The 25,892-nt window shown below is 48.3% G+C and overlaps 1 protein-coding gene across 2 annotated transcripts in view; it reads left to right on the top strand.

Moving 5' to 3' along the window:
- DDX31 (DEAD-box helicase 31) overlaps positions 1-25,892 on the top strand; it is a 302,158-nt gene that overhangs the window by 206,110 nt on the left and 70,156 nt on the right. For both annotated transcript variants that reach the window (XM_069237113.1, XM_069237114.1), the window contains one exon: positions 10,374-10,455. In XM_069237113.1, coding sequence (XP_069093214.1) covers positions 10,374-10,455 — 82 coding nt within the window. The remainder of the gene's footprint in view (positions 1-10,373; positions 10,456-25,892) is intronic.

Genomic DNA, 25,892 nt, shown 5'->3' with positions numbered 1-25,892 from the left:
TGCGAGTCGCAATTAGGAAGGGAACACCCCTTCCTAATTGCGACAACCCGTTTTGCGATTCGGTAACCAGGTTACCAAATCGCAAAACTGGGTTTGTGCATCGCAATGTGCTTTTTGCACGTCCCAAACAGCGAAAGTCGCTGTTTGCGACATGCAAAAAGCTACCTACATGTGGGTCTTGGTCCCTAATTAGGTCTGGTGTTAACAAAGACATTTTGTTTTTATTAAACTTCTATTTCTCTCTCTTTTGGCTGGCTTTACTGTGAGTGATCGCATTCTGCTCTTCCACAAGGAGCATATTGGCACACAAAGTAGTTTTGTTCAGTGTCAGGAACTACAGTGGCAATCAGTGACGTAACGAAACTGGAGGGTGCCCCTTTGCAAAGAACATGGAGGAGCCCCCTCTCCAGACTCACTCAGGGCAGGTGCTGTGCTGAAGGGGCCCCCTGGAGGGCGGCTGCGGGGCCTTTGTTATGCCACTGGTGGCAACGTGTGCTTTTAGAGTTCAAAAACGTTTTGGTTTTTTTTTGCCAGTGTTTGTTACAATGTTGAGGGCCTGGTAGCTCCCACAACAATAAAGTGTTACAAAAGCCATGTCAAAACAAGACACGCATTGATGAAACTAAAAGACTTATAAAAATATGTCAGATCAGTTGGCTTTGTCAGTGTTTGTTTATTTTCATGCTTCCCATATTCATGTTGAAAATGGTTACACTGATTTTCCATTAGAAATATTTTTGGGAAATACTAGCATGCATCAACACATTTTACTAAATGACACTTAATTTGCATCTAATCAGAGAGCATTCTGGGAGCATTATACTTAGCCTCATAGCCTAAACTTTTCAAACATGTGTATACACATTTTTTTTTTTTGTACTGGAACTAACGTCAGTAGTGAAGTGTGACCTTAAAACATTTATTTACAGCACTCACCCTAATAATGAAGGCTTTCAAATAATGAACCATAAATACAAGTTCGAACAGCATTATCTTTTGGAAACACATTACCTCAACTGCAGAGAGTTCCACTCTCTGTAAACAAGCAGCCAAAGGGTTTGTGCTGCAGAGGACAAGGACAAAGTAAACATAAAAACTTGTTGCCCTTGACCCCAAACAAGATGTCCGGGGCGATAGGAATTCCACATCCCTGGTTTAGGTAAAGGGGGTAATGGACTGAGGTGCATTGCAGAGTTGTTTTTGTCTGTAGAGGTGGGGCATCAGGGTTGGGATAGTGGGGGCTGCTGCAGGTCTGGATTGAGGTACCTTGGCAGAGCTGTGTGTTTCAGGGTGTATATGGAGCTATCAATGTTTTAGTGGCAGAGGGCACTGTAGGTAAGAATTAATTTACATCAGCAGAGTTGTGTGTGTCTCATTCCAATTACTAGACTAGCATGGCAGTGCCCATTTCAGAATTGAGGTACATTGGCATTGCTATGTGTGGCGGTTATCAGTGCTGGGATAACAAAAGGTACTGCAGGATTAATCAATCAATCAATCAATCAATCATAGAATTTCTAAAGCGCACTACTCGCCTATGAGGGTCTCAAGGGGGGGGGAGGTGCTGCTGCTGCTCGAACAGCCAGGTCTTGAGGTGTCTCCTGAAGGTTAGCAGGTCCTGTGTCTGTAGCAGGTGGATAGGAAGGGTGTTCCACGTCTTGGCGGCAAGGTGGGAGAACGATCAGCCACCGGCGGTCGTTCTATAGATGTGTGGAACGGTGGAGAGGGCAAGGTCAGTGGAGCAAAGCTGGCGGGTCGGGGTGTAGAAGGCGAGTCGTCTGTTGAGGTATTCTGGTCCGTCATTGTGCAGTGCTTTCTGAGCGTGGGTGAGGAGCTTGAACGTGATTCTCTTGTTGACGGGGAGCCAGTGCAGATCTCTCAGGGGAGCTCTGATGTGGCTGTTGCGGGGGATGTCCAGGATAAGGCATGCGGAGGCGCTCTATATGTGTTGCAGTCATTTCTGGAGCTTGGCCGTGGTTCCTGCGTAGAGGGCATTGCCGTAGTCCAGTCTGCTGCTTATGAGGGCTTGGGCGACTGTCCTTCTGGTTCCGGTGGGGGTCCATCTGTAGATCTTCCGAAGCATGCGGAGGGTGTTGAAGCAGGAGGAAGAGACGGCATTGACTTACTGGGTCATTAATGGCGATGAGTCCAGGATGAACCCTGGGTTGCGTGCGTGGCCGGTAGTTGTCGGTGCGGTTCCCAGTGCGGCAGGCCACAAGGAGTCATCCCAGGCGGAGAGGGTTGAACCGAGGATGAGGATCTCAGTCTTGTCAGAGTTCGTTTCAGGCAGCTGTTCTTTATCCATGGCCTTCATTTCTTCCTGGAGGTTGGTTGTGGCGGTGGCGGGGTCCTTTGTGAGGGAAAGGATCCACTGAGTGTTGTCGGCGTATGAGACGATGTTGAGGTCTTGTGATCGGACGATGTTTGCGAGCGGTGTCATGTAGACGTTAAAGAGGGTCTGGCTGAGGGATGACCCTTTGGGTACACCGCAGATGATCTTGGTGGCTTCAGAGCGGAATGGAGGGAGGCGGAATCTCTGGGTTCTGCCGGTGAGGAAGGAGGTGATCCAGTCCAGGGCTCTGTTGTGGATCCCTGCATCATTGAGGCGTGTGCGTAGGGTGTGGTGGCAGACGGTGTCAAAGGTTTCGCGAGGTCCAGGAGGATGAGAGCCGCGGTTTCACCTTAGTCAAGTAGTGTCCTGATATCGTCGGTTTCAGTGCTGTGGTTGTTGCGGAATCCGGTTTGGAATGAGTCCAGAGTGTTTTCCTCAAGAAAGTGGTTCAGTTGCCTGTTGACAATCTTCTTGATGACTTTTGCCAGGAAAGGGAACAGAGAGATGGGCCGGAGGTTCTTGAGGTCCTTTCGGTCCGCCTTGGGTATGATTGAATTGAACTGACAGAAGTTTGTGATTCTCAGAAGTGTAATAACGAGTGCTATGTAGCAGGATTGAGATGCAAAGAGTGCTGTTGGGTGGGATTGAGATGTTCTGGCGTAGCTGTGTGTGAGTCCCACTACTGGAGTAGCAGAAAATGGTGCCAGTCAGCACTCTACAGCTACTGACCTTTAGAGAGTATCGATACTGGAGAAGCATCGGCATCGATGAAGAGCATCGGCAGAGATGTCGGTGGGTCGCATTTTGGACACATTTTCTGGTGCCACCACCTAAATACCCATCATGTTGCAGTGCCCCTCTACTGCCCCTGCGGATCCCATCCTTCTTTCCTTACCCCGCCTCTCTCCCTCACATTAGTGATCACATTCAGGTTTTAGTCACCAGGGTGGCATCACCGAGGCTACCCTTCTGTAGCCTGAAATGTGACTGCAGAACTTCCGACTCGTACGGTGCCACCATGTGTTACACAATATGGGCTCCCATCACACGGTCACCCGATAAGGGGCAATATCACACCGTGTGCAGACAACTAGCTGGAAACCCCTGCAGAGAGATCCGATTGAGGAGCTGATTCCACCGTTAATCCTAGTGCAACCCGACTTCCGGCCCATCGGTGATGCTGCAGCAGGTCGTGATCTTTAAGGAGGCCATGCTGCGTATATTTGGCACCCTTCGTGTTATGTAAGTTCTGATCCCAAGGATCAGCTGGGTGCCCTCAGCTTGCAGATCCGCCTTCGGTATGGTCTGTCCTCCTTGGATCCATTGTAGGCTCCATACCGACTCTGGCCCAGACTTCCACTCTGGCTGCATGACCTGCGCCAGTCCCTCCTTCCGTGATTTCATTATACTGTTGGTTCAAATGATGGAACCTGATTTGGCTTCGACGTGAACCTGACCGAGGTTGCGCTATGAATCTAATACAGCACAACCGGTCACTGCTCAGTCTCAGCCTAATCCTGCGTGGACGTGCCCTCAGAGGCTACATTGTCTTTTTGGCTCAAATTCTGATCAAAGCTTACCACCACCCGCAGATGTTGACGATAGGGATGGGGATGGCTTCCCCGCTCATTACGATGGCAGTTTTTACATGGACTTGCAAGAAGGAAGTGGGTTTGATACTTTGGTTGAATTTGCCTTTTGGTCTGCCAGTGGAGGACAGTGCTTTATTTTGTCAAGGTAATGCAACATTTACCTGTGGCTTTTGACCTTCAACTGCTTAAAACTGGGTTTAATATTAATGTTCTTGCAGACGTTCTGCAACCCGGGCCAGCCATTTTTGAGTCCTGGCTCCCTTCCCTTAATGACACCTTGATGGTCACCTGGTTAAGGCCCTGTTCTTGACCATTTATCGCAGGTGGCTAGATGTTATAAACTGGCACTTGGCGACCCAGTTTTTTTTCAATAAACACACTAATCCAGAGAGTCTGGTTGTTCACACGTCTGCCACTGTGGTGAACCCAAATTCATTCCCTACGTCTTCCCCAGGTGGGGAGTTTGAGAGGATTGAGGCACTTGGGAAACTGATGGTTTCCTCTGCCAGTATAGCATTGAGGTCGGTCAATGTAGTTTGTTTGTTTATTGGTTCAGTGTAAGACATGGCCAGTGAGATCTTGCAGATGGTACCTGGGCACCATCTCCTTTGCTCAGATGATTCAGGATGGTCAAGATGCAGCCAAATAATTGATTCATGTTGGCATTGATACTACTGATTGTCTAAGAAGGATAACTGGCATCAGTGTGGTCCTCGGCCGTCACGCGTGGATATGCCTCATGGATTTTCCTGGGGATGTACAGACACTCCATATGGATATGCCTTTCAGTGGTTCAAACCTATTTGAAAAACAACTGATTTTACCTTGAAAGGTTCCAAGAAGAGTAGGGCTATGGCATGCTTTGTTTTTGGCCGCTGCCAAACAGTTTCTGTAAGCAGTTTCAGAACTTTTGTGGTAACTCCATGGGGCTGGCACATAGTAATTCCAGTCTGTCTAGTCTCTGTTTCTGACTCATCAGTCCTTCAAGGTCAGGGCATAGATGTGGTAGGCAACCAGCAGGTCAGCAAGGACACCACTTCCTTCAGCCCCCCTCATCCCTTGGCAACAGCCTCCAAGCCCCTTTAGCTTGCGGTCAGTGACACACAGCCACCCTGTGGGAAGCAAAATCCAGCACTTTTATCCGAAGGTGGTGATCCATCACATCTCACAGATGGGTCCTCCAAATCATTACGCGTGGCAGTACCCTTCCCATTTTTTCTACCTGCCCTCATCAGAGCGGTTCTTAGAGGAGCACCTGCCCGTTCCTATGCAAGAGGTGTAAGCTTTCAAGAGCATTTGGATTCAGAAATAGAGGCAGGTTGTTATTCTTACTTCTGCCAAAGAAGGACAGGGGCCTTCAGCCTTTCTTAAATCTTTGTCCATTGAATGCCTCCTTGCGGAGGGACAAATGCAAAATGCTCACAGTGGCCCAAATTTTGTCTGCCCTACACCCGAGCGCCTAGATGGTATCCCTGAAATTACAAGGTGCCTGTTTTCATATACGTGTCCTGCAGTCCAACTGGTTTTAAGGTAGGCCTGGAGCATTTTCAGTTTGCCGCTTCCCTTTGGCTTCACTAGTTCCCCTCTGGCGTTCATGAAAGTAATGGCGATGGTTGCCACCCATGTTAAAACGGGGAGATGAAGCCTTTACGGTGGCTGCATCGAAATGCTGGAATTCCCTACCTTTGACTATCGGGAAGGAACACATTTTTTAAGTCTTTAGGAAGTTAGACAAAACATGGCTCTTTCCTCGTTAATGCCTTCTTTTGATTTCTCTCTCACACAGCGGACGCGTCTCTTACCTTTTTAGCGCTTCGATGCCTCGGCCGGAATGCGCTTTATAAATACAAAATACAAATACATGTTCAGAAGTTGGGGATAGCAGCCTTCCATGACCTTGGTGCCTGGCTGTTGAAGGCGGGCTCACCGCAGTCAGTCATAGGTCACCGCCAGATGATGGCAAACCTCCGGACATCATTGGGGTTCTCAGTGAAAGAGCCGAAGTTGAATCTTACATCTTTGCAGATGCTGCCTTTCATTGGTAAGATCCTTGTTTCTCTACACTTCAGGAGCCTTCCAGCAGTGGCAAGAAGCCCAGGACTTTTGGGTTATGATCCCGATGTGTTAGCCTCTGTCCTGGGTCTCCGCGATAGCAGCTCTCAGGCTTCTGCTCTTGTTTGCATCCCACTTGTCGGCATACACAAGGTGACATATGCGGGCTCTGCAGTGGTATCTGAATTTCTAGTACCATGGAAAGCTGTCAGATATTATCCAGTTTTTGAAGGAGACGGCATGCGATCTGCAGTGGTGGTTGCTCAACCACATTTGGACTAGCGGCAGACCCTCCTTGGAGTTGTAGACCAACGTTCTGTCGCTGAAGGCCTTCCTACCACTCATACAGGGGAGGCTGATGCAGTTTCTCACAGGCTACACCTCCAGCAGGTAGTACTGCAAAAATGCAGCGCCAGTGGGGTCCTGTGCCATGAGGCTCTGCGCCTCTGGAGTTGGGTGGGGCATCAGGGTATTTCCACTATAGTAAATCACGTGGCGGGATCTTTAAACGCCAGGATGGACAAGCTCAGATGGCATCGACTTGTTGACCACGAGTGGCGTCTATCCCGAGGTGGCACTGGGCATCTTCGGAAAGGGGGAAGAATCATGACTGGATCATTTCACCACTATCAAGAGCTTGAAGTGTCAAACATTTTGCTCATTGAAGTTCCCCCAGAAACACTTACTTGGAGTAGCATTCCAGCTTGAATCAAACACAAAACTCAAATACTCCTACCTGCTTCTGCCTCTTTTGCCCAGAGTTCCGAAGAAGATCAGGAACGACCTTAAACAAGTCATCCTAGTGACTCAAGATTGGGCCAGGAGAGTGTGGTACCCAGAACTTCTGGCATGAGCGTCTGCTGCCCAGTCGGGCTACCACTCCAGCAAGATCTTCTGTTGCAGAAGCTGGGCAAGGTTCTGCACCCAAACCTACACAATCTGCACCTCCGTGTGTTGAGTTTGAGTAGTGCCAGTTGACTGTTCGATCTACCTCTAGAGGTTGTGGACGTCTTCCTTACTGCCAGGTGTTAACTACAGGGTCCATTTACGTCAGGCTCTGACAAGACAGATTCCTTGCAAACCAAGCTGTTAGATATTTTTTGTGTTTTGTCCCTGGCCCAGCAGGGCCTCACTGTGGGCACTATTAAAGGTGATTTGTTGGCACTACTAAAGGTGATTTGTTGGCCCTTTGACCTTTTTCGTTTACTGGACCAACCGTCCTTGTTTAAATCAATTGTTGTGATAGAGTTTATTAAAGGTTTGACTCGCATGTTCCCTCCCAAAGATTTTGGGACGCCACAGCAGGGCATTAATTTTGTATTGACCTTTCATATGTGCACGCCCTTCGAGTCGAGCAGCTGCTCGTTGGTCTTCTGACTCTAAAGACTGTCTTCCTCATTGCAGTCACCTCAGCTCGTCTAGTGAGTGAACTTCAGGCACTTTTGGAGGCTGCCACCTTATACCACCTTTTTTTGGGACAAATTGGAGCTGAGGACTCGGGCAGCCTTTGTGCAAAAATTCATGACTCACTTCCACATCGAGCAATCCATGACTCTCTCAGCATTCTCTGCCCTGCCTCATCCTTTGAAAAGAGGGGGGAGACCCCAATAGAACTATAACCTTTTACATTGTTGAGGCCAAGGACCATAGGGTGGACAACCAGCTTTTTGTGGGGTTCACCTTGGTGAAGAAAGGGAGGGCGCTACAGAAGCGGACTCTGTTGAGGTGGATAGTTCTCTGCAGTAAGATCTGCCGCGAAGCAGCCTCCGGAAGGTCTGAGAGCCCGTTCCACCAGGGCTGAGGCTGCTACCACTATGTTTGCATGATGGGTGCTTGTCCATAGCTTTTGCCGGGCTACCCCGTGGGCATCGGTGCATACTTTTACAAAGCACTACTTCATTGACCACCAGGTCTCAACACAAGGACATTTTGCCTGTTCAGTCCTGCAAGACATTTTGGTCTGAGTTCACTCTGCAGATCCTTCACCTTTGGGAGGCATTGCTTTTTTATATATTCTAAAGATTAAGAATCTGCGGTTAGAAGTATCCATCAAAGGAAGAAGTTAATTACTTGGGGTTACTCTCTTTCTAGTGGATTTTGTATCTAACCACTGATTGCTCCTCCTTTCAACCTCCCTGTTCTGTGCAGTGACCTTTTGCATCTGAAAATGTCCCAAATTGGAGTTCTGCACACTGGTACAGACAGTTGTTTTGTGCTCTGTGTCTGGAGGTGGATAAAGATTCAAGCATGAAACGATATTCTGCAACATTTTAGAAGGGGAATGTGGGAGTTTTTAAAAATCCTAATTGGAATAATGTACACCCCCACACCGACTACTATTGAAGCAGAGGCAATTTCAGGCAGAATGTGGCCAAAAAAAGCAATTTTTGGCTTAAAAAATCGGGAGTCTCCCCCCTGAATTGTGTCTATTGGCATATATGTGATATCAATGCACGGAGGCAGTGCATATATGCCAGCTAGATGCATATGGGATCAATGCTGTGAAAAGTTTCCAGATCCAGTCTGGTTCCTGGGAAATATTCTAAAGATGAGGAATTTCAGTTACATAGAGTATCCATCAGAAAGAGCTTGACCGAAAGTAAGTAACTTGCTCATTAATGCTGACCTTGCCTTTTGCCTTCCTGTCAGAACGATATCCTTTTGCAAAAACTAAAAAGAAATTTGTTCCCTGCCTCCTATTTAAAGGGAGAAGATTGGTATTCGAGAGGCTATCTCATCCTCTTTGGATTGTAGTCAATTAAGGTTTTCTGGGTTTACCTAACTAGGGGCCAGATGTAGCAAAGTCCGAATTTGCGATTCGGAAATTGAGAGTCGGTGCGACTCGCAATTTCCGAATCGCAAATTCGGATGCAGAACGGTGTCTCAGACACAGACTGCGACTCGCTATGGGGTCGCAAAGACCCACCTCATTAATATTAATGAGGTGGGTCGCAAATTGCGGCCCCATAGCGAGTATAGGCACTCGCTAACATGGAGGCCTGCTGACGTCAGCAGGCCTCCATGTTAGCGACCTGCTTTTAAATAAAGCAGTTTTTTTTTTTTTTTTTTTAAATGTAGCCCGTTTTCCCTTACAGGAAAACGAGCTGCATTTCAAAAAAATCCGAAACCTTTTGTTTCGGTTTTTTCAGGGCAGGGAGTGGTCCCTTGGACCACTCCCTGCCCTGAAAAAATATTTTTGGGTGCAATCACAAACTGGAAGGGGTCCCATGGGGACCCCTTCCAATTTGCGATTGTGTTACCATCCACTTGAAGTGGATGGTAACTGCGATGCCATTTGCGACCGCATATGCGGTCGCAAATGGTATTGCATACCATTGCGAGTCGCAAATAGGAAGGGAACACCCCTTCCTATTTGCGAGTCGCACATGCATATTGCGAGTCGGTAACGACTCGCAATATGCATTTGTGCATTGCAAACCCACGTTTGCGAGTCGCAAACGGCGATTTTCGCCGTTTGCGACTCGCAAAAGGGTTGCTACATCTGGCCCTTTGTTACTTGTCGCGTTTACATTGTGCAAATGCAGCTGTCGTGTACGTTACTTAATTTAGCTATGCGTGGTGCTGTCCCAGCCAGCCACAGGATACCAGTGAAAAAGCTGGTCTTTTTTAAGGATCCTCTGCATGCTCTTGGAGGCATTTGCTGGCACTTGTCTGGAGTAGCTCACCTCTCGGATTGAGCCCTACCAGCCTTTTCACATGCTTTTTTCCTCTTTTCATGCACTCTTACTTGTGCATATCCCGTCGTATCAGAGAGGTGGGCTCCTTTTCGATGATACCTAAATGTCTCTGCCAATGTGAGTGCCTTTGGGATTGCAGCACAAGAAAGCTGGTCCTGTTGGCTTTGCCAGTAATTGTTAGGGTTTGGGGGCCATGCTTCTTGTGTGTGTTACCATGATCTTGTAGTGCCCACACTATGTCTTCTGTTTGCTTTGTGCCAATTTGTGCTGCGGTCTTATAGCTTTGCAGATGTGTTATTTTAAAGGTGTGTTTGCTAGACTCCACATGCTGCTGGGGAATAGAAGTGTGTCACAGACTCACTGCACTTGTGGTGTGAAACTGTTGGAGAACAGTTTGCAAAGGGGGCGTGAGTTCTATATGCACAAGTGGCAAACCACTGGCAAAGATGTCAACCTGTAGCTTTCTTGTAGAGAATCCATGGGAGTTGTAGTTTTCACCCTACATTGAGTCTATCCTGTAGCTTGCTGCTGCAATTTTCAGTCTTCTGATGGTGATGTACCTCCAGTTTAAGGCATTGTTTCATTGTTCTTAACATGACGATGCACACGGGTTAATGCTGTTGTGATGAACACAGGGATGGATTGTTGGGTCCTCTGTACCACTGTGCATTGCACTGACCCCCGCTTCTTTCCATGCAGTGTCTCTGAGCTGAAGATGGAAGAGCTGCTGGACTGCCTGATGAAGGACGACCGCTTCCGGGTGAAGAGAGGCGGGAGCAAGGTGAGGGCATTGGCGCTGAAGTAGAGTGGCGCTTGGAGGGCTGGTGGCATTGGGCGCGGTATAAAAACTCACAATGTTAACTCTCCCAAGTGTCACCCAATGCATGTCTCTTTCATCTCTCTCTGACCCTCCGTACTTGGGTCCTGTAGGAAATGAGCGTGGGATTCAATCTGCTACTAGAATTCAGCCTTCTGAGGATAGCTGTAGCCTCCTCCAGGGTTTCTTCGAGGAGGATACTTGGAGTTCAAAAAAATTGTACATGCCTGTTTAGAAAGCCCGTTTCATCACAAGATCCAGTGACTTTCTGTCTCTGATTCTATTAGCCAAGTGCTCCTCACTCCTACTGGTTATTAAATCCTTCGTGAAAGCCCCATGTTGTATTAAAGGATTCCTGCGACTGTAAAATTGAGAACGTCTGTGCTGGTGTGAAGAGCTCTCAAATGTCAGTGGCACCGCCGCCTGCTGCAGTTTCTGTCACCTGCTCGTACAAGCCGGCCACAAATCGGAGCTCTGCAAGTTCCTACCTTCTATTAAGCCTTGCTCTCAAGGAGATATTTGCCCTGTGTCAGTTATTCAGTCCTTTGATCCGGCCATTGTGCTGCTGTTGCAGCTTTTCAATCTCTATATGCACTGGCACTCTAGCGGCCCACTGTAGACAGGAGTTGCCACTCCACTGACAAAGCATCCAACGTTGACTTTATGCTCTCTCAGAACTGCCGGCCAATCACCACCCTACCACCTGTAAGCAACCTGCTGGGGAGCATTGTTGCCTAATAGAACCCACTCATCTTGATGACTCTGGGCCTGATTCACAAAGGTAAACTTAGTTTTTTGTGTAAATTACGCTTGTTTTGGAATTACCAAACTGCGTTTTAATACTAAGTTTGCAAGCGCGGAGGCTCCACAGTCGGGCGGAGAACTTCGCACATAAAATGATAAGCATGTTGTATCTTTTTATGTGTGGAGTTCTCCGCCCCGACTGCAGAGTTTCTGCACTCTCAGACCCACTATTCAAATGCAGTTTTGTGAATTCCAAAACAAATGTAAACTTACAAAGAAGTGTAAATGTACCTTAGTGAATCAAGTCACCAGAGCTTAGACTTGTGGCATTTGGACTTGCGCCCCAGCACCAGTACTACCTTACCTCTGGCCTTGGACGAAATGAGGAACCTCGTAAGTGTGGGAACTGCAGCAAGTATAATTTCATTAGGTCTGTCCTCCACATTTGACACTGTAGACCATTCCATCCTCAGATCTCCAGTTGAGAGAATAAAGTTCTTCTAAGTCTCCTCTCAACCCTGCTGACCACCAGTGTTTCAGAGTGAGAAGGAGAGTCCTTCAGGGCTCTCATGATTGCATATATTATTGTACATTTAGGTCAGTTTGTTAGCACAGCTCTTATGATTCTCTGGCTGCTCTGAGCTATGGTAAATAGATGATTAACTTTGCAGTCTGAGGCTTCCTGGCTCATTGAGCGATATCACCGACTGCCTCTTAGCATGAAATCTGCAAGTATTTTCTTTTGTTTCATAGGAGAAAAACTAAGCTGCAGCTGATGGGGCAAGACCAGGGGACTTGATATGATTCTCCCTTCCCCCTTTACAGCGGCATTCATCCTACTGCTGCTGATAGGGTAGAATCCCTCGATGTGCTGCTAGCTGAGATTCCAAGTTCAGATTAACTCCACATCTTCTCCCTGCTTCCGCAAGTTACACATGTTCATCGATGTTCTTTTGTTGTTGCTCAGAGAGCATCACATCTCTTCTCCTCGTGTGTTCTGAAGCACAGACTACTTCAGTAGTCTGTATGTGGGTCTTTTTGAAGCTGCTTCATCCAAATAGCAACGTATTGCTTCCAGGAAAGCTGCTGCTCTAAAAAAAATGCCCTGGCTGCTAGGAAAATACTGCACTGGCTTCTTGTAAAACAGAAAGTTCAATTTACACTCCACTGGATGATATCCACAATCTTTGAGTGGCACAAATACATGTCACCTCTACTAATCTGTTAATAATCCTGAGTTTGTTAAAAATGTCTCTCATTTACCCCAGCCTGAGGTATTTCTAGATATCTCTTATATGTTACCTTTACTTGTCAGTTTACAATCTTCTTTTTTTTAAATGTCTCTCATATATCTCCCCCCATTCTTCTTCTATCCTGCTTAGAATGCTAGGTTATGTAAATGGCTGTTTCATTTCTCCCAGGCTGGATTATTTCAAGATCTCCCTAATTTGGTACCTCTAATAATCTGCCTGTCTCGTACTCTTCTCACAGTCCTGGGTATGTAGATGTCTGTGTCGTATCTCCCCGTCTCGTGCTCTTCTCACAGTCCTGGGTATGTAGATGTCTGTGTTATATCTCCCCGTCTCGTACTGTACTCACAGTCCTGGGTATGTAGATGTTTGTGTCGTATCTCCCCGTCTCGTGCTCTTCTCACCATCCTGGGTATGTAGATGTCTGTGTCGTATCTCCCCGTCTCGTGCTCTTCTCACAGTCCTGGGTATGTAGATGTCTGTGTTGTATCTCTCAGTTTCGTACTCTTCTCACCCTCCTGGGTAGGTAGATGTCTGTGTCGTATCTCCCCGTCTCGTGCTCTCCTCACCGTCCTGGGTATGTAGATGTCTGTATCGTATCTCCCCGTCACGTACTGTACTCACAGTCCTGGGTATGTAGATGTCTGTGTCGTATCTCCCCGTCTCGTGCTCTTCTCACAGTCCTGGGTATGTGGATGTCTGTGTCGTATCTCCCCGTCTCGTACTCTTCTCACCGTCCTGGATATGTAGATGTCTGTATCGTATCTCCCCGTCACGTACTGTACTCACAGTCCTGGGTATGTAGATGTCTCTGTCGTATCTCCCCGTCTCGTACTCTTCTCACAGTCCTGGGTATGTAGATGTCTTTGTCGTATCTCCCCGTCTCGTGCTCTTCTCACAGTCCTGGGTATGTAGATGTCTGTGTCGTATCTCCCCATCTCGTGCTCTTCTCACAGTCCTGGGTATGTAGATGTCTTTGTCGTATCTCCCCATCTCGTACTCTTCTCACAGTCCTGGGTATGTAGATGTCTGTGTCGTATCTTACCGTCTCGTGCTCTTCTCACAGTCCTGGGTATATAGATGTCTGTGTCGTATCTTCCCGTCTCGTGTTCTTCTCACAGTCCTGGGTATGTAGATGTATCTGTCGTATCTCCCCATCTCGTGCTCTTCTCACAGTCCTGGGTATGTAGATGTCTGTGTCGTATCTCCCCGTCTCGTACTGTACTCACAGTCCTGGGTATGTGGATGTCTGTGTCGTATGTCCCCGTCTCGTGCTCTTCTTACCGTCCTGGGTATGTAGATGTCTGTGCCGTATCTCCCCGTCTCGTGCTCTTCTCACAGTCCTGGGTTTGTAGATGTCTGTGTTCTATCTTCCAGTCTCGTATTCTTCTCACCGTCCTGGGTATGTAGATGCCTGTGTTGTATCTCTCCGTTTCGTACTCTTCTCACCGTCCTGGGTATGTAGATGTCTGTGTCGTATCTCCCCGTCTCGTGCTCTTCTCACCGTCCTGGGTTTGTAGATGTCTGTGTCGTATCTCCCCGTCTCGTGCTCTTCTCACAGTCCTGGGTATGTAGATGTCTTTGTCGTATCTCCCCGTCTCGTACTCTTCTCACAGTCCTGGGTATGTAGATGTCTGTATCGTATCTCCCCGTCTCGTACTCTTCTCACCGTCCTGGGTATATAGATGCCTGTGTCGTATCTCCCCGTCTCGTACTCTTCTCACCGTCCTGGGTATGTAGATGTCTTTGTCGTATATCCCCGTCTCGTAGTCTTCTCACAGTCCTGGGTATGTAGATGTCTGTGTCGTATCTCCCCGTCTCGTGCTCTTCTCACAGTCCTGGGTATGTAGATGTCTGTGTCGTATCTCCCCGTCTCGTGCTCTTCTCACAGTCCTGGGTATGTAGATGTCTGTCGTATCTCCCCGTCTCGCGCTCTTCTCACTGTCCGGGGTATGTAGATGTCTGTGTCGTATCTCCCCGTCTCGTGCTCTTCTCACAGTCCTGGGTATGTATATGTCTGTATCGTATCTCCCCGTCTCGTGCTCTTCTCACACTCCTGGGTATGTAGATGTCTGTGTCGTATCTCCCCGTCTCATACTCTCCTCACCGTCCTGGGTATGTAGATGTCTTTGTCGTATCTCCCCGTCTCGTACCCTTCTCACAGTCCTGGGTATGTAGATGTCTGTGTCGTATCTCCCCGTCTCGTACTCTTCTCACCGTCCTGGGTATGTAGATGTCTTTGTCGTATCTCCCCGTCTCGTGCTCTTTTCACACTCCTGGGTATGTAGATGTCTGTGTCGTATCTCCCCGTCTCGTGCTCTTCTCACAGTCCTGGGTATGTAGATGTCTGTGTTGTATCTCCCCGTCTAGTGCTCTTCTCACAGTCCTGGGTATGTAGATGTCTGTGTCGTATCTTCCCGTCTCGTGCTCTTCTCACAGTCCTGGGTATGTAGATGTCTGTGTCGTATCTTCCCGTCTCGTGCTCTTCTCACAGTCCTGGGTATGTAGATGTCTCTGTTGTATCTACCCATCTCGTGCTCTTCTCACAGTCCTGGGAATGTAGATGTCTGTGTTCTATCTTCCCGTCTCGTGCTCTTCTCACCGTCCTGGGTATGTAGATGCCTGTGTTGTATCTCTCCGTTTCGTACTCTTCTCACCGTCCTGGGTATGTAGATGTCTGTGTCGTATCTCCCCGTCTCGTGCTCTTCTCACAGTCCTGGGTATGTAGATGTCTGTATCGTATCTCCCCGTCTCGTGCTCTTCTCACACTCCTGGGTATGTAGATGATTCTGTTGTATCTCCCCATCTCGTGCTCTTCTCACAGTCCTGGGAATGTAGATGTCTGTGTCGTATCTCCCCGTCTCGTGCTCTTCTCACCGTCCTGGGTTTGTAGATGTCTGTGTTATATCTTCCAGTCTTGTACTCTTCTCACCGTCCTGGGTATGTAGATGCCCGTGTCGTATCTCCCCGTCTCGTACTCTTCTCACCGTCCTGGGTATGTAGATGTCTTTGTTGTATATCCCCGTCTCGTACTCTTCTCACAGTCCTGGGTATGTAGATGTCTGTGTCGTATCTCCCCATCTCGTGCTCTTCTCACAGTCCTGGGTTTGTAGATGTCTGTGTTATATCTTCCAGTCTCGTACTCTTCTCACCGTCCTGGGTATGTAGATGCCTGTGTTGTATCTCTCAGTTTCGTACTGTACTCGCAGTCCTGGGTTATGTAAATGTCATCCTCCCTGCCCAGTGTCTGTTGCATTATTGCAGTCTCCCTGAGACTGGCTCTTCACTGACCCCTTGTGGCCAAGAGGCTCATTGCGAGACGTTCAGCCATGCATGGGTCCAGCTGCCCATTGCTTACTAGAGTCTTGCTAATCCTTCTTTATGAATGGCTCTTTCCTGCCCCCTTGTGTCCAAGAGCCAATCTACAGAACATTCAGCAGCTGTGTGACACTTCATGTCCGCCAGGAGTCACTGCTGCGCTGCTCTGTGTGCTCTTCGAATCCTGAAGCTGTGTTTGCAAACACTACAGGCTGGAACAAAGAGGTCTAACTCTGCGCAAGTCAAAAGCTAGAAAATGAAATGTCAGCAATGTATTCACAGGGGCATATTTATGAGACCTTTGCGTCATGCTTGCAGCACGCAATGCGGTACATGTGTGACGCAAACCTCTAAGACAGATTTTTGAAGCCACGCAAACCCTCTTTGCGTGGCTTCTAATGGCTTCAAAAATCTTAAGTAATATTACCCTGTACTCTATTCCTCCTGCTTCCACATCCTCCATATGCTCAACCGAATCTTCAAATTGATCCCTACCCACACCAGAAAGAGAGTCACGCATGCCCTGGTCACCAGTCGCCTTGACTATGGCAACGCTCTACACGCTGGAATGTCTTACCAGCTACTTAAGACTCCAGACTCTACTGCACACCGCAGTCGGACTAATCCTCAACGTCCCCAAGCACTCAAGCATCACCCCAAACCTCAGAGACCTCCACTGGCTCCCCCGTCCAGAAGAGATGTCATTCACAATCCTCACACTCTCCACAAGGCTCTCCACAACCCAGGACCATCCTACATCGAGCATCAACTGAGCTTCTACGTCCCAGCAAGACAACTACACGTCACCAAACCTCAAACACCCCTTCATCCATTGCTGCCGCAGTGGAGGCCACTCCTTCTACGCAGCAGCCAAGTCCTAGAACAGCCTGCCCCTCCACCTCCGAACACCTCCCTCCGTGGTGGACTTCAGAAAGAAACTCAAGCCGTGGCTTTTCAATGGAGGCGGGGCACCCTCAGCGCCCAGATACCCATCGGGTGGTAGTGCTGCACTTTTCAAATGCTCTGATTGGTTGACTGTGCAAGGGAGGCATTCCATGGGCATTGGGGTGGGTGTTCCCGCTCAGTTCCCGTAGCTTTTGACCCATTCCCAGCTTTACCAAACCTGGGGCTGTGCCAAAAATATAGGCCTCCCCAGAAAACTCGTAACAGGGATAAATACCTTTATTTGTCCTTCTTACTATGTGCGCTGCATCCTGGGGAACACTCAGAAAGAGGAAACTGCCTGTAAGAAGTGTTCTTGTGCAGGAAGGTGCCCGTCCTGCACAAAAACAATCCTGCGTGCAGTGCAGCGCCCTTGCACCATGGTACCAGGGTGCCTGCGTTGGCGGTAGACGGCCCCTCGTGTTCCCCAGGGATGTGCCTATGCCTTCAGTACAGCGCACCCTGTCCTCCCAGTGACGGCGCTGCGCCTCTCTGCCATAAATATAGGCCTCGGTCTTTATCGCACAACCTGGGAGTCTCACTCAAGTAGCAGTGCGTACATGGCTGTATAAAACCCATTTAAATCATCTTTCCAAACGTGAAGCTTTGCATTCCAGCCGCCCTGGGAAGGGCTCTAATGCGAGAAATAGTGTCACCAGGTTGCACATTTTTCACTGAAAGCATGCGCGCACCCTAGATTTTGCACCTTTTCGTGATCTGTTCCCAAAGGACCTGTGATCTGTTCCAGAAACACGATTTCCAGTCCTCGACCCTGTGTAACTTGGTGCAGTCTGGGCTGTACCAGTCTGATGAACACGGGTGAACATGTCGCAAGGCTGGCCTGACATGAAGTGGGGGCATATCAAGGACATCTTGCAGTTGCTCCCCCCCCCCCCCCCACACACACACACACACAGGCGTGTGTAAGTCTGTGATAGCAGATCACCGCGCAGAGAATCGACATGTGCATGAGATGTCCCAGCACAAGTAGAATTCACGGTGGGACACTTCGGGGAGTGTCTGCGCGTCATAAATGCCCAAAATCAAATCAAACCAGCCCTGTTCTTCCTCCAGAAATGTCATGGGTGATGTCACTGAAAGTGGCTTGCAGATAACACCCCAAGGCACTACCACCAACATAAACATGCTTAAGATACGAACCTGCATAAATGGAGAAACACAGAAAGGGTGACAGACGTATGTCCAAAAACATAGACTAACATGCATAGAAGTATGTGACGTTCCCAGACTCCAGCAGACACAGGTGACCCAAAGCCGCCAAGGCATGCGAACACAGACGCACGAACAGACACAAACATGCACTCTTATAAACACAGGGCAAATGACTATCGAACACACAACACTGAAACGAGACAAACTCTGGGAGACTATCCCAAAGAGAAGATGCAAACACCTGCACCCCGACAGTACAGCCTCAAGTAACTGAAACACAGGCACGGTCCCCAACACAGGGCGTAAACTCGCACAGCCACGAAAAACCTATAAAACAAAACCCTCCCAGACAAAGACTCAAGAACAGATCAGACACAACGAACAGGTTCAGAAACAAACAGGTAGACAGATCAATGCAGGTTCAAAAGTCTAAACCAAAAGGTAACCAGGCATGGGCCCAGCAGCACACAGTAAAAACGGGTGCAAACAAAGGCAGGGAAACCCGAACACAAAAACAAACACGGCCAAACTCTCGCCGACTGAAAACACGCGCAGAAATAGTAAAAATAACACAAAGTACTGCAGGTGCGCATACAAAAAACACACAATCACAGGCACGCACACAGAAACTGGTGCATCTGCGCACGCGCAGGGAGGGAGTACGTGACCTGCAAACTACAGTCAGACACGCACAAACTCTCAAACAAATGCGTGGGTGAACCACGCGGAAAAAGCACAGACAGAAAAAATGTGCAGACATGGAAACACACACACACACTCTAAACGCACATATATGGCCCGAACACACACGCCACGAGATGCACACAGCCACCCACCCCCACTTGCCCCTTCCCCACTCCGACCCACCATCTGTGTGCGCTGCAGGCAGGGTGGGGCGCCCAGAAGCCCTCCCTTGCAATATCCTGCCACATTGTGAGTAAATCCCCTGACAGCGGAGTCACTCCAGACGGATCTCTTTAATTTCCTCCGGAGCCGGCAGCCGGCTGCCTTGAATTTGCAGCTTTATTGCGGAGTGGCGGCGGTTATCCTCGGCACACTGTTGCCGATTGTACACAGCCGGGAGGGGCTTCTTGGCGCTCTGGAGGGGGGCGCGCGGCCTGGCTTCAGTATCCCTCGACAAATGATGCCCCCGCTGCCGCCCTCCTTTCATTCTAAATATTTTAAATCCGCCCACGGACCCGGGGGCCGTGGGGGGTTCGGAAACACCCGCCAAACTTTTTACTATCACTCGCCTCGGACTTTAATCATATGATTTCTGTCCGCCAGGGAAAGGGGCAGGCTGGCATTATGGCATTAATATGTTACAGAAAAGGGTGCCCCGGGCAGCGAGTGGGGTTTGTCCCCGTAGACCCCACATGAGTTACTCTTTCAGTGTTTGTGTGTGAGTGGTTGAGGGTCTGTGGTGTAACAGTGAAGGGGCCTGCTCTCTATCTAAAAGGACTTACTCTGGGTCACCTCCCTTCACACACACGCACACACACACCTACACACATACTCCTACAAACACACACACACCTTTCACACACAGACGCAAACTACACACGCCTACACACACCTTTACATACACCTCTACCACACTCCAATACATATCACCCTGCCAACATCATTTCCCACCCACATAACAGGACTTGAAGGGAGAGATGTCAGTCTAGCACCTCAGACTTTAACAGACGCTTCGGGGTGCTTGAAAATGCCAAGAATGTGTTTAGAGACAGAAACAAAAACTCAGTGGCAGGTAAAAATCGATTCCAGACAAGAAAAAAACCACAAATGACTTTCAGTGCTCTGAGGGGTCTTTGGGCACATCAAAGTTGTGTAGGTAACTAGGACCACTGCCAGAGGTTTCCCTGGTGCCGGGAAGAGTTGGCATCAGAGGTAGCCCTAGTAGAGTACTGCACCGCCAGAGGTTACCTTGGTGCCAGGAAGTGTTGGCATCAGAGGTAGCCTTAGTAGGGTACTGGACTGCCGTAGGTTGCCTTAGTGCCAGGAAGTGTTGGTTTCAGAGGTAGCCTTAGTAGGGTACTGCACTGGCAGAGTTTGCCTTGGTGCCAGGGAAGTGTTGGGATCAGAGGTAGCCTTAGTAGGGTACTCCACCGCCAGAGGTTGCCTTGGTGCCAGGAAGTGTTGGCATCAGAGGTAGCCTTAGTAAGGTACTGGACCGCCAGAGGTTGCCTTGGTGCCAGGAAGTGTTGCCATCAGAGGTAGTCTTAGTAGGGTATGGCACCGCCAGAGGTTGTGTTGGTGCCAGGAAGTGTTGGCATCAGAGGTAGCATTAGTAGGGTACTGGACTGCTGTAGGTTGCCTTGGTGCCAGGAAGTGCTGGCATCAGAGGTAGCCCTAGTAGAGTACTGCACCGCCAGAGGTTGCATTGTTGCCGGAAAGAGTTGGCATCAGAGGTAGCCTTAGTAAGGTAGGGTACTGCACCGCCAGAGGTTGCCTTGGTGCCAGGAAGTGTTGGCATCAGAGGTAGTCTTAGTAGGGTATGGCACCGCCAGAGGTTGCGTTGGTGCCAGGAAGTGTTGGCATCAGAGTTAGCATTAGTAGGGTACTGGACTGCCATAGGTTGCCTTGGTGCCAGAAAGTGTTGGGATCAGAGGTACCCTTAGTAAGGTACTGGACCGCCAGAGGTTGCCTTGGTGCCAGGAAGTGTTGGGATCAGAGGTAGCCTTAGGAGGTTACTGCACCGCCAGAGGTTGCCTTGGTGCCAGGAAGTGTTGGGATCAGAGGTAGCCTTAGCAGGGTACTCCACCGCCAGAGGTTGCCTTGGTGCCGGGAAGTGTTGGGATCAGAGGTAGCCTTAGCAGGGTACTCCACCGCCAGAGGTTGCCTTGGTGCCGGGAAGTGTTGGGACAGGAAGTGCCGGTGATGCGTGTAGTGTGTCTGTGATTCTTACAGCACTCCTTTAAGAAACCTAACACCAGTGTATCGTGTTCAAAATATATGATACGTGGAAAACCTTTCTGTTTTTTTAATCTTAAAACTACTACTATGGAGTTCTGGTAGATTGAGCGGTACTTGAAGTAGATGATTTGACAAACCTGTCTTATTAACTACAGCCCTGAAGAAATGGGAGTGATAGAACCAGATGACGAAACACATGTTGACTAGAACATTGGAGAATGATGAAAAGACTGATTAATAGTAACACAAACACTGTTAAACGGCCGTCTTCCAGGGGAGGGACAAACCCAATAAGAGGAAGGAAAGCCATTTACTTAGAGGAACGGAAATAACAAAGCCATGCAGAGATCAGGCTCACCCAAAGCCTGCTCGAAGTATCAGTATTGTACAGAGTAGGTGTTTCGAAAACAGACAGCCAAAGCTGTTAGTAACCGAGACCTGAAAAAGGCTCAGGAAACGGTCACTGAGTGAAACGTGTTTTGAAATGCAGGTATTCGGTGTGTCTTGGATGCAGCAGATAGACCCTGATAAGGATTGTACATAAGGTTTGTTATTTAAGAGGCCTGCACAGTTACTACTGTTGGGAATTAGGCCTGAAGCAGGGCCGCTGGAATTATGCAGCAGGGTTGATTAAATTATGTGGCAAGAAAAGGCAGATTATGCGACGCAAAGCCGCACTTTTTGTATTAGTTTTACCTCATTATTTTGTCATTTGTAACCTTGGTAACACCCTCTGGGCATTGGTTGTACCTCATTAGTACCAGTTGATGCCCTAAATATAGCAATAAACAACAGAAAGCTAGCCAGCCCAGGTTTGCAAAAGGCCTTCCACTGTGTGGCAACATTTTAGTAGATTTTGAACCATTTGAGCCAGAAACATTTTTTTTGTTAAAATCTGCACATTAAGCGGCAGATGTTGGTTTATGTGGCAAACGTGGCAAATCTATAATCATGGGAAAATCGGTGCGGTCGCACAGTTGCATAATTCCAGTGGCCTTGCCGGAAGTCACTGGCATCTACTCATTGTGTCAGTCTGTGGCGAACACCTTTTTAGACCCTAATTAAATGGAATCCTAGGGAGAGTAAAGAGGACACTGTAGAGTCTCTGGTTGCCCTGCAGCAACACATGTTTATTTGAGATGACAGCCTGGTGGACCCCCATTTCAAGCACCGGACAAACCTGTCCTTCATATGAAGGGGTTCAGTCCTGCATGTAAACATCCCAGGGGCAGCAGCAGCTTGTGAAAACACCAGAGCATCATCGTGAACATGTTCAAGGCTGTGCAAGACCACTGCCAAGGGGACCTTGAGGGAGAGGTAGAGGGCGCTGCACCAGTGCTGTCTAACGAGAAAAGCAGGAATCCCTCGTCCTGTATTGCTGACACTATAGAATAATGACTGCAGTGTTTGAGAAACTGTTCCATTGTGAATGGGGTGTTACTTGCAGCGGCGGTCTCTTCTTGGCAGTGCATAATTTGAGCAGGTATTTTCCAGTGCTCGGCACCAGCACTTAATTGTCAACACCTGCACTTATGACAGTCTGCCACATGGTGGCACCGTTTGTCTAATTTAGGGATGAGCACAATCTCAGCTGTTTATTTCATCAGCATTCATCGAAAATAACTAATATCCGCCAAGCAGGCCATTCATATAGCTTTGGGGGCCTGCAGTAGCCTCAGTGGCCACTGTTGTAGGAGTGGCTTTGTTAGGAGTTGTGTTGGTACCAACATTTGCAGTGCTGGCAGGGCCACTGTGTGCTGCAAGCTGCAGTGGTCTTCTGACGAGGGCACTGGCATTTTTTTCCCCTTACAAATTAAGCACTGCTTCCTGGGTCGGGATTTTGCATTCTGTCTCTTGAGACGACTTGTGACGAATCCTGGCAAGAGGTAGGTTGTTTCCACCTGGCTTTGTACGCATTTACGTCAGTTTGGGTTTATTAGGACTTTATCCATCCCAGTGTGTAGAAAAACAAATGTGTGTTTTACTTTATACGTCTCTCATGGTATGTACCTTGTCTTTCCTCTGACTGATTTTAAAGTGGCCATGGACTAAAAAATGTGATAAACAGAAGTTGAAAACCTGTTGGATGTCGAGTGTAGATCAGGAATTCACTTCACTCCAGCACCCCCCTTTGTCCTTTTCTGTTTTCTTTCCTTACCTGCCTCCGCTGCTCTGTTTGTCCCTAGCTGTCTGTATTTTTAGCTCAGTCGCTCCCACCTGCGCTCACTCCCCCACTCACTGCCTTTGTGGTACTCTCCGTTTCCACCCAGCGCTCATTCCCTCTCTCGGCGCTTTGCGTCTACTGAGGGCTTCGCACAACTCGAAATGCGGCGCTTTGTGGCCTGGATGGCCACACCATGTCCACCCTCTTTTTCTGAGAGTGACTGTACGCTCAGTGGGCTGCTGAGGACTGAAAGTGATAGCAGCAACAGGTTGTGAAGGCAGGAGAGGTGTTTTTACCTGTCACGTGCCAGGCATGGTATTCTGCCGACCTCCTCTTGACCGTTAAGTAGGTCAGCCAGTCTCCAACATCCGTATCCTTGGCTCCATCCATGTGAGACATGGATGGTGCATGTGTGTGTGCAACCTCTCTAAGAGTAATGTGTGTGGTGCACATGCTTATGGCGCCGCAGGGATCCGTTTTAATTTCCAGAAACCCAAGTGGTGCCTAAAATGGAGGCACTATGGAGCCCTAGGTAGAAGCAGTGTGAATTACAGGGGCACCTCCAGGACACCCCTAAAGAGCTTTTTAGTGGATCACATTCTAGGGTGTGGAAGGTTGGAGATAGGGGGTCCTGTTGAAGAGCATGGACATTCTCTTGCCCTTTCTTGCCCCATTGTTCCCTAGACGGGCTACTACCCCCTATCCCCACAGGTAAGTAAGTGGGGGGGCCTCTCCCTCTTTTGTGTCCATTTTTTGGGGTCTCTCTTACAGGAGGGCCACAGCTTCCTGTTGACACCGGAAGACAAAGACTGTGGCAAGACAGTTTGGAACAAATAACCAAAAGCCAGGAACTATCGAAACTGGTCCCAGAGCTGGGCTCTTCGAAAACGCGGTTTGCAGCCTGAGTGTAGAGAATGGATTGAAGTTTCAGGCCAGTGTGCAAGATTTTCTCTACCAAAATCTGGGCTCCCACAACAGCAATGATCGAGAAACTGTTCTCCGGGATAGGGCTGTAGACCACCAACTCCTCCTTGCCAGGTTAAGAAGCATGAATGTAGGGAGTTCTACAAGCCTGCCAGGCGAAGCTGCCTTGCAGCCTGCATTGAAGGAAAGATCTGAATGACTGCTTGGGGGGGTGGGCATCGGAGGTACCCTGCATGAGGAAGACTCTGCCTAAAGGAGGGGGACTATGAAGGAGCTGAAGCAAAACAAAGTGAAGTCGCTGCTGCGGCCTGGGAGGAGCATGCATTACTCTACCAGAGGGTGAGGTCTGGGGAGACTCGGGTATCCCACCAGTGTATACCGAAGCTGCAACTTAAAACCATCATGGCTGCCTTCAGCGGTCTCCACTGATGAAGATTGAAGCTGAGAAGGAGACAGGACAGTAATTTCTCAAATTTCACCCCAATTGAACAAGTGTTTAACCCTGCCAAAGGGGACCTAAAAAAAAATTAGGTTGTCTACCCCCTTAGACAGTTTTTATCTAGGCTGCAAAGTGGATCCCTTCAATAGATAGCGTAGTGATCCTGACTAACACATTTTTGCTGTACTCTGAGTGTTGGTCTACACCAGTCAGTGCTTAATTTGTGCTTTTTGTTTCCGGTGCTGGGCACCGGCACTTATTTTTGAGGGCCGCAGCTTATTCTTCTGCCTTAAGCATTTACTGCGAGCAAAAGACACATACTGAACTACCCCTCATACCTGTCTTGGGGGAGCAACCTCAGCTTTTTCCCCAATCACTGTAATTGTTAGTTAAGATAATGGTGCCCCATTGAATTTCCCTCTGATGATTCTGTGCAGTATTGTGTTAGATGTAAAGTACTTTTGTTGGACTGCTCCGGGGTTTTTGCTATTTATTTTTTGGCGTTTCTGTATATATGTATCCATATTTGTTTTTAAACTATTTTTATCCCTGTTTATCCATATTCATTTTGTGTTCTGTGAAATAAATTAAGCTGAAGCTAATATATTTCCACATTTATTTAACCAATAAATGTGCACTCATACTAGAATATCATCCAGGTTTCAATGATACGAATATCCATAGATGATAAATCAAGACACTCCTGTGAAAACTTACACATTTTAGTACCAACCTTGTGCATATCTACGGCTGTTGAGGACTCAGTAGGAAGCGGTCTCTCTTTTATACAATCCTTTTACCTCCCAGTCTGCAGGGCTATTGGCTCATGACAGATGCTATTTAGAATCACTAAAATAAATAATTTCCATTTTTATTCATATTTAAAAATGATATAGACAGGAAAATATATGGGCTCTGCCTGTATCTGTATAAGTCAGTGAACACTGGGAGCCTTGGTTTTAAGTAAAAGCACTGGCTGGACATAATTTATTGATTGGCATTTGATGTCTCATTGAGTTTAGACTCTCTAACCCCACCTATGCGCAAGTCCTTGACTGCTTGACTCTGCTGTGAGGGTAAAGTGCTAAAGGGGGAGTACTTGGTGCTCAGTTGTAGGCTCAGTAGTAAGGTGAAGCCACAGGGCACCAGTAGCCAAAGGATCTGGTAGTCCGGATCTGAACCCAGTAACCACCGTCTGTCCTGGGGCTCGCGAGACGTTCCCTAACTCAGTTGAAGTCACAGTCCAGTCCGAGCCTTATAACATCTTCCAGATAAGTGCTGAGTGTGGAGATGGCATGACACAGCCCCCGTTCCCAGGAAGCACTCTTCACGGGTTCATGCATCTTTAGGGTGTGGCTCTTCAAGGCACTCTCTGCAGTCACAGCAATTATTTTATTCCAGGGAACTGGACAGGGACCCAAATCCCAATCTACAAGAAGTCCTATATGAAATTTTAAACATTGGTCATTCAAAGTAGTGAGCGTTTCTGCATGTTCCCTTCTTGGACAACCTGGAATAAGGTGGC

Source organism: Pleurodeles waltl, chromosome 6 (genome assembly GCF_031143425.1).
Source record: "Pleurodeles waltl isolate 20211129_DDA chromosome 6, aPleWal1.hap1.20221129, whole genome shotgun sequence".
NCBI lineage: Eukaryota > Metazoa > Chordata > Amphibia > Caudata > Salamandridae > Pleurodeles > Pleurodeles waltl.
This window is presented reverse-complemented; position numbering and strand designations above follow the sequence as displayed.